Genomic DNA, 12,525 nt, shown 5'->3' with positions numbered 1-12,525 from the left:
GAACCATGTTTTAAATTTACATATTAATGGGAAAGAATGACATTGTTTCATGGCAGTGATGTCATGGCATTTTCACAACTGTCACATTGGGTTTGGCAATCTCTAAACCGATCATGTTAAGTGGGTTGCTTTGATTGAACTGTTATTCTAGTGTAATTCGAGTCTTGCAATGCATTGATTTCCTTTACTGGTCAATGTTCACTCATTAAAAAAGCTATTTCATTTTCTTTTGTAGACAGGAGTGTAAAAACAAGAAAGAGAGAGCGATTCAAAATTAATTTATTATTATTAAATTTTTGAAGGGAAATTTTTTTTTTGGGGGGGGGGGTTCTTTTGTCATATTGACCTGCAAAAAACAGGGGGGCTCACACTGTAATTTTTACCATTAATGCTCTTCAGATTGTATGTTCATACTATATGTTTACTGTTGAGTTTTTGTTTTCTAATTTTTTTTTTTTTTTTAAATGTGCCATGGTGTTCAATGACTTGAATAGAATGAACAACGACGCCACCTAAAGACCAACATGTGAACTCCTCACTCATAGACTTAAATCCAGTTCAGATTTTGTGATATTCTTTGACAAATAGCACAAAAAAATAAAAATAAACACCCATCCGTGACTAACGCATCTTCATTCAGGCACGATATCGGAGATCCATTTGAGGTAGGGCGGGTTGCCCTGGTCGATGGGCAGGCTGATGACTTCAGCCACCTCATACGGGTGGTTCTTCCTAGAAGACACACAAACAGAACTAACGTTAAATAACATTGGGTAAAAATGGTAAAATATGGAAATATATAGGATATGTATTGAGGCCCTACCGAACGTAATCGGTAAGAGCAGGAACCTTAGAACTTCTGGTCTTGATCATCTAAATGACGTGTAAACATATGTTAAATGTCTTAAAGTGCATTTTAAAAGGGTGAATCTTCCAGTTTAAAAGCAAAACTTACCAGCAGAACCTCAGTGTCCTCCTGGATGGCCCCCTGCCATTCATACCTTAGAAGAGTGACATTATCAGTTTGACCCTGCGCATGAATAACCTCATAATAATAGTATCAGTTGTTCTCTAACATTTTACACCACCTACAGTACCATATTTAAAAATATTGACCCTTCAAATAGGGTTCTTAATGAAACCTGTAAAAACTGCAGTATTGACAGTTTTCGGGCATGTGTGAACAATTTTTCACTTTGTATATTACTGGTCATTTAATGAGAAGGCTTAAATTTTCAGGATGAAAATATGTTATTTCGGGTACTTGTATTTTGTCAATGTCAATATGGGTCCAAGTTCAACTACAACAGTGTGCATGAGTTAATAACATCAAAAACGTTAGTGGTATTTTACAATTTTCATCCAGTTAAAAAAGCAAACCAGCTCTTCTGGATGCTGCCATTTAAATAGGCACATGTACAAAAACCGCAAAAATTCAATGTCTGCAAAACACCGTCCATGAACCCAGGGAATTATGCATATAACTAGTTAGCATTTATATGAGGACATTGTTTATTTGTCTGAATTTGAAGTGGATGATGCAGCCGGCCACCAAGACTGGTTCTAAGGAAGAGGGTAGTATTCTGTGAGTGTCGAACACCTACACGGATGTGATGGAAGGCACAACGTTGACGCACGCGGCCAGCTTCTGCTGCACAATGCCTCTGGTAAACGAACACAAAAAAATATTGCAAATGAGCAAGGTTTACATTATTAAGCATATATATATATATATATATATATATATATATATATATATATATATATATATATATACACACACACACATACATGTACATATACGTTTTATGAAGTTTTGCCGCCCTCTTCTGGCGCTTGGGTGCGACTCATTTTATAGGCTTCAGCACCCATGAGCATTGTGTAAGTAATTATTGACATCAACAATGGCAGGCTACTAGTTTATTTTTTGATTGAAATTTTTACAAACTTTATTAAAACGAAAACATTAAGAGGGGTTTTAATATAACATTTCTATAACTTGTACTAACATTTATCTTTTAAGAACTACAAGTCTTTCTAACCATGGATCGCTTTAACAGAATGTTAATAATGTTAATGCCATCTTGTTGATTTATTGTTATAATAAACAAATACAGTCCCTATGTACCGTATGTTGAATGTATATATCCATCTTGTGTCTTATCTTTCCATTCCAACAATAATTTACAGAAAAATATGGCATATTTTATTAATGGTTTGAACTGCGATTAATTGCGATTAATTACGATTAATTAATTTTTAAGCTGTAATTAACTCGATTAAAATTTGTAATCGTTTGACAGCCCTAATATATATGTGTATATACATATATATATATATAAACACACACACACACACACACACACACCGGTACTTATATATATATATATATATATATATATATATCCAAACACATTTAGTACACTCATGCAATCAGTACTGCAATCATATTGAATACTTTAAAATTGATTCTAATGAGCCATAAACTAAAAAGTGTCAAATGTGTATATATGTTTACGTACATGAATGTCTAGCCCTCCCGGTCAAAATGTATTGGACATCTAGTGCCATTTGAGAACAAGTGAAATACACAATATGATGATGATAATAATGCCCCCAACATTAAACTTTTTTTTTTTTTTTTTAAAACATGGGTCACCTGGCCAAGTCTTTGGCTACAGTATCATTGGGGCAGGTGATGAAGGCAGCAGAGTGCGCCCCAGATTTGTAAGTCTCAGAGGCCATGGAGAACGCCCTCAGTCCGACGCTCCTCAGCAGCTGGAACATAAACGTGCTCAGCAGAACAGTCTGATCGGGAAGAGGAGAAATAAAGTCACATTTTATACTTCATTAGTTCTACAATAGGAAGAAGCATAAAGGTACACACAATCTTCTACTGTATTTCTAATTAAATAGAGTATGGATTTTTTTTTACCCTCCACAAATATGTATCATAAAGAAAAACTTAAAAACATGCACACACACATTAAAATAGAGCTGCCGTGTAGTCACCTCAGTTTAAAACTTTCATATACTAACCAAGAGCCAACCACGACAGGATCCACCCTCGATGCAGAGAAATGCGCTGGGCATGCCCCGAACACACTTGAAGTAGACATGACACTTTTAATAACACAAAAAGCAAAAATTTTACCACATACAGGGTGAATCAAAAAACGGGAACTTTTAGCAATCAAATAAAACCAAAAGTGATAGAGAAAAATATTTTATTCATAGTAGAGCTGTCCCCATTAGTCGGCGTAGTCAACGTCAACAATGACGTAAATGTGTCCATGAGCACACCATCCCGTTGACAGTAAATAAAGGGTTAAAAAATATATGCGTGGAAGTTGTGAATGGCGGACGCTCAGGATTCAAGTGGGGAAAGCGGCAAAAGCCCAAAAAGCGCACCTGAGTGACCAACGCATGGACTTATTTCAATGATACAAAGAAGGGTACACTGTCGTGTGCCAAGCTTGCATACCACGGCGGTACGTCGCCGTGAATGAACACCTGGAGCACTGTCACCCAGGAATAATTTTGGAAGACGACAGGAGACAACAAGCTGGCGGATCGTAAGTCCATATAACGACTTTTTATTGAAGTTGCCTTTATGTGAGTCATACGACAGAGTATTAGGGGCTAATGTCGGGCTAATGTAGCTGAATAAGCAGCTACATACTTTACGTAGCGTGTTGCCGCCGCCATTAAAATCAACAAAATTGAAAGCATCTTTTTTTTATGAATCGGTTTTACAAATAGGGAAATCCTTATTATTTTGCTTCATCTACATCAAATTATAATCAATAGAAGAATTTATACTACTGATCTGTCGTAACTCCCAGCGAAGGTAATTGTATGTAAAGTGCAGAGGGGCTCATAGCTACATAACCCCTACGTAATAATGTGACTTTTGTTTGTCGTAGCAATATTACAACTTTAATCCCGTTCCACTTAAAAAAAAAAAAAAAAAAAAAAAAGGAAAAACATTTATTTAGCCCTAAGACTCCGTCGTAGCGTCGTAACAATGTGCATCATAATTTTTTTTTCACGTACTTCACTCCAGTGATCCGTGAGATTTATTTATCTACTCTGCTGGTGCTCACTCTAATCAATGGTTAGAACAATATAGACATACCACAAAAAGAGAAATTGAGAATTTCACACTTTTTCTTTACACACTTTATTTTAAAAGTGTTATTAAACGAATATGTAATACTGTGAAATTTCAACCTGAACAATTTTAAACAAATAAGATGTTTTATAACACTTGGGGCTGCTAGAATGTTTCTACTACTCAATGATTTTATCACACATTTAATATTGCATTACATGTTGGCAACTGGCAGGTGTAAATACATGCAGTAACCTAGAATCACTCTACAAGAAATCGTTAAAGGTCTTTGCCAGAAAAACAATGCCATTTCATGTTTGTAACAGTTTAAAAAAGTACTATATATTGAGCCTTGAGAATTTAAAATTTTCTAAAACAGCTTGTCTAATGCAAAGGTGTTACATGGACTCGCCCCACCTACCATGTCGGACTTTAAAAATAAATAACTAAATAAATAAAAACAGCCTTCGGTTCGGTCACAATTCTCTCACTGTAAAGGGCAGTAAAATCTGGAACAGTTTACCACTCGCCATCAGGGAGTGTCCTACAATCCGAACCTTCAAAACTCAGCTCAAGCAGTGGTTGAAAGTAAACCAGTCCTGCAGTCCTGACGTAATGTAACCCTTACTTTTCGAGGCTGTGAGTCGATCAGGTTAAGGTTTCTTTGTGTAGATCATATTTACTCTGTCTTCTCTACTATAATGAGGACCAACACAGTACGACAGTATAACCGAGAAATGTCAACGCGGGCGTTAAAGTCAATCAGCCAATGCACACCAGTCGCAGTGCGGCCGCGTGAAAGGCAAATTGTTGTTGGATTATCTTTAAATACCCGCTACTTTTTTAGCAGAATTCTAGCTTTGTATAGGCTAATGTTCCTATTGTTGAAGGCACAAAGGTGTGTAATAAACAACTAGCACATTTATATTTTGTATTTTGTTTTCTTAGTGTACCGAAAATGAACCGAACCATGACCTCAAAACCGAGGTACGTACCGAACCGAGATTTTTGTGTACCGTTACACCCCTATTTATTTGTGATTTATTATTGTTATTTATGTGTTTATTTGTACTTAAATAAAGAATTTAAGAGTTCCAAAATGGTTCTGTGAATTAATAATTGTCAACATTTAATTGCAAGATCAGTTAAAAAAAAAAAAAAAAAAATCATAAAAAAATTATTAGACTAGTCGAGTAATTGTTTAAAAAAAAAAAAAAAAAAAAAAAAAAAAAGTTCAAAAAAAGTGCAGACTAATCCTAATCGCTTTGGACAGCTATAATTCATAGTAATTGAAAACTTAACATGCTATTTAAGAAAAAGATATGGAATTTTATTAATTAATTTATTCATTTATTTTAAATTACAACCTCCTGTACGATTTCCTGTTGTGAAATCTGATTGGATTCCTCATTGACCGCTGCAACAGCTCAACTGGGATACTGTGAATTTCATCCTGAATTCACTATGGTTACTAAAATTGCAGAGTGTTTACTTGCTCAAGGTCACTGTCTTGCAGTGCTACCACAAGCTCATGTCCACACTTGAAAATAATCAGTTTTTAACAGTCATCATATTCCAAGAATACATTCGTGCAGGAGGACACATTTAAATGACATAATTTTGAGAGAGAAAAAAAGAAGAAAAATATTTTTAAATGGCATGTTTTTAGGTTTCAATTACTGTGAATAAATATTTTTCATCCATCACTCCCGATTTTTTTATTGGAGTGCTAAAAAGTTCCAAGTGTTTTGTTTACCCTGTATGAAATGTTTTATTTTTTTCTTAAAAACATAATTCATTAGTAACAAAAATATGTTATTTTTACTGGAGAGTACGAGATTTAGTCCAAAAACACTTGAGCAATGAAATGCAACGTTGTAATAAGTGTCTGTGGAAAGAGCTTACATTATGCTACATCTCATCCACTAAGGTTTCGGGCGACTGGGCTTTTATTTATACTTCAAATCAGCAAGCCCGTTGGAATAGGATCTACTTGGTCATAAAGTATATCAGCCCAAGTAGGACCACACTTGACCTTCCCGTCACGGTTGAATTGAATGCGGAAATTGGGAGTTAAAGGCAGTGGCACATGAGAAGAACTATACCTGCTGTTAGTATTCTGTACATCTATTTATGGTCGAATTTATAGTGCACCCTGCTCACCTATAAGACAATGCAACATCTTACCATTACGACGTTATTATCAGTTGCATTTATGATCAAAACAAAAAACAGACACATGGACCAGTTAACTGCGCGCTGTTCGTACTCAGGCTAACTCAGTTAGGTGCTCAGCGATCACTAGCCGAGAAGCCCACTAAAGAGCGTTGATGAAAATTAATGTAGCGGTATGCAAATCAATGATATAAGGGAATATTAAAACATAGATTTTTGTTTTTCTTTTGACAAATTTGTCTCACCTCTTATCAACAATTGCTTGGTGGGCGTCTGTACGTGTACGACCGCAAAGCGTGGAAACTGTCGTCAAACGAAATATAGCGGTTAGAAAAACTGAAAAATAAACTCGGCATCACTCGTTTTAAATATTAAAATGTATCTTTTTTGTGTTTGAAATGTGAATACCATTTCACACAACCTGATTTGAAAATGTACATAATCACTGTTCAGCAATGAAGACGTTTGTTTTTGTATTGCGACAGAAAGTTAACGTTGACGACATCACCATTTGTTATTGTGTTTTCAAGTGAACTTTATTTATAAATACAAATACAGTAAACCCACGCTCCTCTTCATTACCATACACCACATGGATTAAAAACAAATTAAATTAATGAATTGTTATATAAATACAAAATCAATATTGTTCTGAGTGACATGTGGTCCATGTTGTAACTTGTACTTTATTAATAATGACAATGAGAAATTAAACAAATCGCCGCCATTTTTTCCTTGAAGATTCACAGCCAAATACGTATTTGAAATACATAATAGCAAGGACGTAGGTTTTGTTTCAAGATTGCTAGGGACGATGTAACAGCATAACCTGCATGTATAGTTTTTGCTTGGGCCGGGACATTAATAAGCCCAAACAGATTGGGTGAACTGGGGTCAGAGCTACATATGTCACGAATATGAACCTAATTAACTGATAGGCTAAATGATCAATGTAAAATAAATCTGTATTGACTAACTTTCATGTCTACTGGTGCAGGTGATACACGGTTCAATTCAAACCTTTGTTTTCAAAAACTACAGTATTAGAAAATTTAAATGGCAATATTTAAACATAAATTATATTGACATAGACAATAAATACGTAATTGTTGATAATCTCTTAACTATCCAGGAATGTAAAAAAATAAACATTTGTCATAAGACCACACAACATTGTCTAAATAAATATATTGTTGAGGATGATGTTGTTGAGTCTCAATAGCTCGTTGAGTAGACGTGTTGCCGTGCTCGGCCGCTCATGACTCTCTTGTGACTCTGTAGTCTCTTAACTCTCAAGTGTTTGTGCCGGAAACGCGCAAGGCAAAATATAGTTTCCCCCCAGGAACACAACATGCCCCACCCAAGCTCCCTAGGTGAATTATGTCATAAGGTAGTGATCACCACAATATCTGAAAAAAAAACTTATAAGTCAGCGTATAGCAAAAATAAATAAAAATGGAGCCTTCCTTCAGATAAAACACAACTGTTTTTGTTCACAAGCACAGCTAAACTTTTTACCTTGACTCTGATTAATGTCTGACTATTTGAAAAATGTCTGCATAGGTTGTAAATAAAACTATTTTAAAATAAATATTGTAGAAAATAAATACATATATTTCAAATAAATGCAACTCATCAGCCAATCAAACATGCGCTTGAGGGGGGGGGGGTACTGGAACATTCAGGAAGTGAAAAGGGGTGAATATAAGTCTGAACATAGACTTCATAATGATATTGACGGGACACACTCGCCAGACACTGCGCCACGCCTTCAAGTAGGGGGCCGCCCCACACTCCGCTTCAGTCCGTCAAAGTTGGTCGCAGTTATTCTCAAACACATACCACGATCCAACGCCGGATTCAGGTTGAAAAAGTACAAAAGCTGTACCACATAAAAGGAAGGATTGTCTCAGGAGTGATTTGTTTGAGGATTCAAGGTAATTATTATATTTTTCATACCATGCATGCATTTTGAAACATGAAAAAAATCAATTGGACAAATTCATCGCTACGGCATTGGCGTTATGAATTCGCAATATTTAATCAAAATGAATGCTAACTGCCCGGTTTTTTGCTTTTAACCAAGAATCAAGACTGTTTTATGTTCATATCTATAAAGAATTCAGGGATTTAAGCATTTATTCACAAGAATTCTCAATGTAAAAAGCTCTTTGTGGTGATAAGGTGGCACCACAGTGGCTTAAAGACTAGCAGCACATTCGACATATTTACGTAAAATAAATGCTAACTGCCAGATTCTTTGCTCTTTTAACAAAGAATCGAGTCTGTTTAACGTCCATATCTATCAAGAATTCAGGGATTTACACATTTATTTTCAACGTAAAAGCTCTTTGTGGTGATAAGGCGGCCCCACAGTGGCTTAGACTAGCAGCACATTCGACATATTTACGTAAAATAAATGCTAACTGCCTGTTTTTTTTTTTTTTTTGTGCTTTTAACCAAGAATCAAGACTGTTTTACGCCCATATCTATGAAGAATTCAGGGATTTAAGCATTTATTCACAATAATTTTCAACATAAAAAGCTCTTTGTCTGTGTTTCCACTGGGTCAGCGGAGATAGGCCCCCTATTAATTGCCTCCGTGCTACGTGTCCCGTCAATGTATTATGAAGTCTATGGTCTGAACATCAGGAAAATTATTCAATTAATAATGGTAGGGTCAGTTCTATCCTTACAACACATGGGAAGACAGTCTAAATGACCTACTGTATGTAACTGAACTCATGATGTAATGCAAACAAGGTTGCTTAAAAGTTGGTGGAGAAGATTTGAGCATCCCGAAAAGTTGCTATAGTGTTATGTCTCTACCCTCTCTATGTAAATTAACCTACCTAATTGTAATATTAACTGGAGGTCCACCATTTTCTCAAATTTTATTGCTACATTTGACAGTTTGAACTTTATTTTAAGAGACTGAGTATGACACTACCTCCTGAAACTGTTCTGCATATATTAGATATATATGATATATATTATATAAGACTCTTTTTTTTCTTTACTTATTTACTTAACGCCACCTTCTTAAAATAATTGCCTAAGTCGTTTTTGACAAAGATGATCGGTGATTCATTGATTAAAATGTGTAGTTAATTAAGACGGGGGGTGGGGGGGGGGGGGTCAACAAATTGAGGTTCAGTATTTTGTGATGCCTGAAAATGTTTCCTGTGAATGAGAAATTAGGCGTCGCAACCATGAGCAATTACAGTATTGACCACTGGGTGACGCCATCTTGTCACTTGTCTGGAGGAATTAGTAGGAGTTGGACGCTTTTCAGCTTCTGGGAGTCTTTGACACCCCCCACCCCTTCACACACACACCTACATACGCCCCCCCCACACACACACATACACACACTCAAACACGTGCCGTAAAATTGTGTATGCGTCCGTGTGTAAGTGAGTGTGCAACCACTCTGTTTAATAACATCCCTTTTACCTCCCTCTCACTCGCTCTCTAGTTGCCTGTCTTTGCTTAAGCAGAATGTGTGTGTTATTCACACACATACACGCACACCCCCACCTACACACACGCATAAACACAAACGGTTGCTGAGAGGCCATAGATACACAAAAGACGCAGGAAACCATATTAGCGTCTGCTTTTTGCATTGATGGCGGCAGTGGTAGGAGGAGGAGAAGGAAGGGATGGGGGGAGCTTGTTACCATGGAAACTGTGCAGTCAGCACATCTGTACGTCCTCGCTCGTCGGTATCCCGTGGCCTCTCGCCACCACAGCTGGACATGACACAACACACACACATATACAAATGCAGTACCCTGACCACGTTGCTATGGTGACATAGCCCTCCACCTACTGAAAGTGTGTGCAAACATTGACTCTTTAGTGTTTTATGAGCAGATTTCATCCTCCTCTCCTCCCTTTTTCTGCCTGTCCATCATGGCTTACTCCTCCTCTAAGCATGAGGAGAATCAATATGTTTTCAATTTGCAGCAGAGTCGTCCTCCTCTGCATTCTAATCAGCTTGCGCCGCCGGCCCTTTAAGTGCACACCGCGTGGCAGAGGACATTGACGCTGACTGCAGCGCCCCCCCTCACTCCTTTCTCCCCGTTTCCAAAATGTGGCGCTCCGCAGTGTTGTTTTTCCCGAAGCGTTGGAGGTTTGCTGGGGAACTTGTTGCTTTTTGTGTCATTCGTAGCCAAATCTATTCTTTAATCTCAAACGGAAAGCAATGTGTGGACGGGTTGCTGTCTCATTTAAGCATCAAGCAAGTGCCTGGAAATGACATTATACTGGATGGCAATTCATAAAATATGCACACATCTACAGTATATGATGTTAATGTTGCCTAACACATGCTACATTGGATTGGATTTGAAAAGTTGTATTTCTTGCATGGTCAAAAATGGCATCAGTCACTGAAATGGAGTGGAAAATATATATATATATTTTTTTTTTAAAATAAAATCTGCAAAGTCTTCCTAAACTAATATGTTTACTTACTGTCTTACTTCAGCGTAACCAGTAAATATTCAGGTAAGCTAACCCTTGCATTTAAAAACTGGTCTCGCCTACTTTGACAGCAGTAACTTCCTGAAGTTGCAAATAAAATGCTCACAACGATATGTATGTATTTTGAACAATTCCTCTCTGTAGCACTGTTGCAGTTCAGAAAATTCCTGAGAATATCTCTTGTGAATTAGTCCTCCTGAGGTCATGCCACAGCATCTCAGTCAGGTTACGACAGTGCACAGTCATCCGAAATCAATTTTCATCTACATGAGTCGTTGATGTCAAAGGGTTCACCCATTATCATTTGGTGCGGCACCTCAGGGATCTCACTTGTGCTCCCAGTAGACGTCTTATAGATAAACTGAGACCCACTGTGGGGAAGGTCTGCCAGACCATTCCTGTGAGGACAACATATCCGCAACAATTAGCCTAGCACTTCCGTAGTGTTCGTTACGCCGCCGCTTATCTGTTCATTAAAATTCCCGCCGCCTTGCTCATTAGCTCTTTGACCCTGGGTCATGACAGGAGACTCGTCAGGAAAAGAGGAAGGTGATAACAAATGATGGATGGAGAAAACTTAAAAAAGAAAAAAAAATGTAGTGCACATCAGGATTATCTGTTGCCTAGCAACATAGAATCCAAGACATAGTTAAAGCACGAAAAGTCCACTTGAAGATGCACAGGACTGTATGAGACGTTCACCAAAGGGCTTTAAACTTTACATTTTCTTTGCTGTTACAAAACGCACATCTGATGTGTTAAAGTCTTAAAATTGTGCAAATCCTTATGTATAATAAAAACTGAATTGCTTTAGTGTCAACTAGAGCAGGCACTATTTTTTAAATCTTTCATATTTAAAAAAAAAAAAAATGCTTCATTAAAGTGAGAAAAAAACAGGACTCATATTTAAAACCTCAATTTTACTAATATAATATAGAATTAATTAATAAAAAATACAAAACATAATCATCATATGTGGCTTTTTTATGTTGAGCGAGTTGTGTATGGTGCTGAGCACTTTTAACAAACACACACAACTTCACAACTTGTTCAACAGCCTCTGCTTGCTGGTACTGTAAATTACAAACATGACCACCCAAGAAGATTGCATTCTTCCATTAGTGTTTTAGATATTTGCATTCGTTATCTGGACCTCAGTCAGATTTCATCATGGAGTAGATCCATTCATCACCATCCATCACACCTTGACTGACTTAATGTTGTTTGTGTGTGCTACGAGTGAAAACAATCTTCCCGTTTTTGACCTTCAGATGCTGAGACAACAACAACGCGTCTGACGCAGTGGCTGCTGCCATGATGGAAGGCTTTTCCCAGCCTCTGCATCCAAGGAAGAAAAAGTGGCGGTATGAGGGGGGCGCATCGGGAGAATGTTAAACATGTCCTTTCAACCCCACAGGAGGATACAGAGGTAGAAGACAAAGAGGAGGGTATGGGGGGGAACGCAATTTCATAGTCACCACTTCCATAGCCATCATTCAACAAAATATCATTTTAAACCCACGGAAGGAAGTGATAGCCAGCACTCGTTTGGGTAACACTCATTTGGGATTATTGATGCAATATCATAAAAAATCTATGTAACCATTGCAAAGCCAATGTGGGGCCACCTCATACATGTTCTCTTGTGTTCAATTAATACATACAGTTAAGGAACCACTCTGAAGAAAACGTTCCTCTCTTATATGACTACCAAACCAGAGCTTAAATCTAATCTGAAGTCTATT

The 12,525-nt window shown here is 37.1% G+C and overlaps 1 protein-coding gene across 3 annotated transcripts; it reads right to left on the bottom strand.

Moving 5' to 3' along the window:
- Positions 1 to 432: 432 nt before the first annotated feature.
- LOC130920703 (protein CutA homolog) lies at positions 433 to 6,677 on the bottom strand. Of its 3 annotated transcripts, none has more exons than XM_057844092.1 (7): positions 6,535 to 6,677; positions 3,040 to 3,105; positions 2,660 to 2,808; positions 1,605 to 1,664; positions 956 to 1,001; positions 824 to 873; positions 433 to 732 (listed from the first exon to the last, which is right to left on the bottom strand). In XM_057844092.1, exons 2-7 carry the CDS (start codon positions 3,091 to 3,093, stop codon positions 633 to 635), a joined length of 459 nt encoding a protein of 152 aa, XP_057700075.1. In that variant the 5' UTR covers positions 3,094 to 3,105; positions 6,535 to 6,677; the 3' UTR covers positions 433 to 632. The 3 variants fall into 3 exon arrangements, with proteins under 3 accessions (XP_057700075.1, XP_057700076.1, XP_057700077.1); XM_057844093.1 differs by having other exon boundaries at positions 3,040 to 3,123; positions 6,535 to 6,590; XM_057844094.1 differs by having other exon boundaries at positions 3,013 to 3,105; positions 6,535 to 6,585.
- Positions 6,678 to 12,525: the final 5,848 nt, after the last annotated feature.

The sequence above is a fragment of the Corythoichthys intestinalis genome, chromosome 8 (assembly GCF_030265065.1).
Source record: "Corythoichthys intestinalis isolate RoL2023-P3 chromosome 8, ASM3026506v1, whole genome shotgun sequence".
NCBI classification, from domain to species: domain Eukaryota; kingdom Metazoa; phylum Chordata; class Actinopteri; order Syngnathiformes; family Syngnathidae; genus Corythoichthys; species Corythoichthys intestinalis.
The sequence above is the reverse complement of the archived record's forward strand: the minus strand, read 5'-3'. Positions and strand labels throughout refer to the sequence as shown.

What these genes read in the sequence shown, in the direction of transcription:
- LOC130920703 (XM_057844092.1), bottom strand. Translation starts at nt 3,093, where the DNA reads ATGCCCAGCGCATTTCTCTGCATCGAGGGTGGATCCTGTCGTGGTTGG. An exon ending in GTGCCTTCCATCACATCCGT is followed by an intron (nt 1,002 to 1,604) that starts GTAGGTGTTCGA and finishes CACTCTTCTAAG; the next exon opens with GTATGAATGGCAGGGGGCCA. An exon ending in GCTCTTACCGATTACGTTCG is followed by an intron (nt 733 to 823) that starts GTAGGGCCTCAA and finishes TGTGTCTTCTAG; the next exon opens with GAAGAACCACCCGTATGAGG.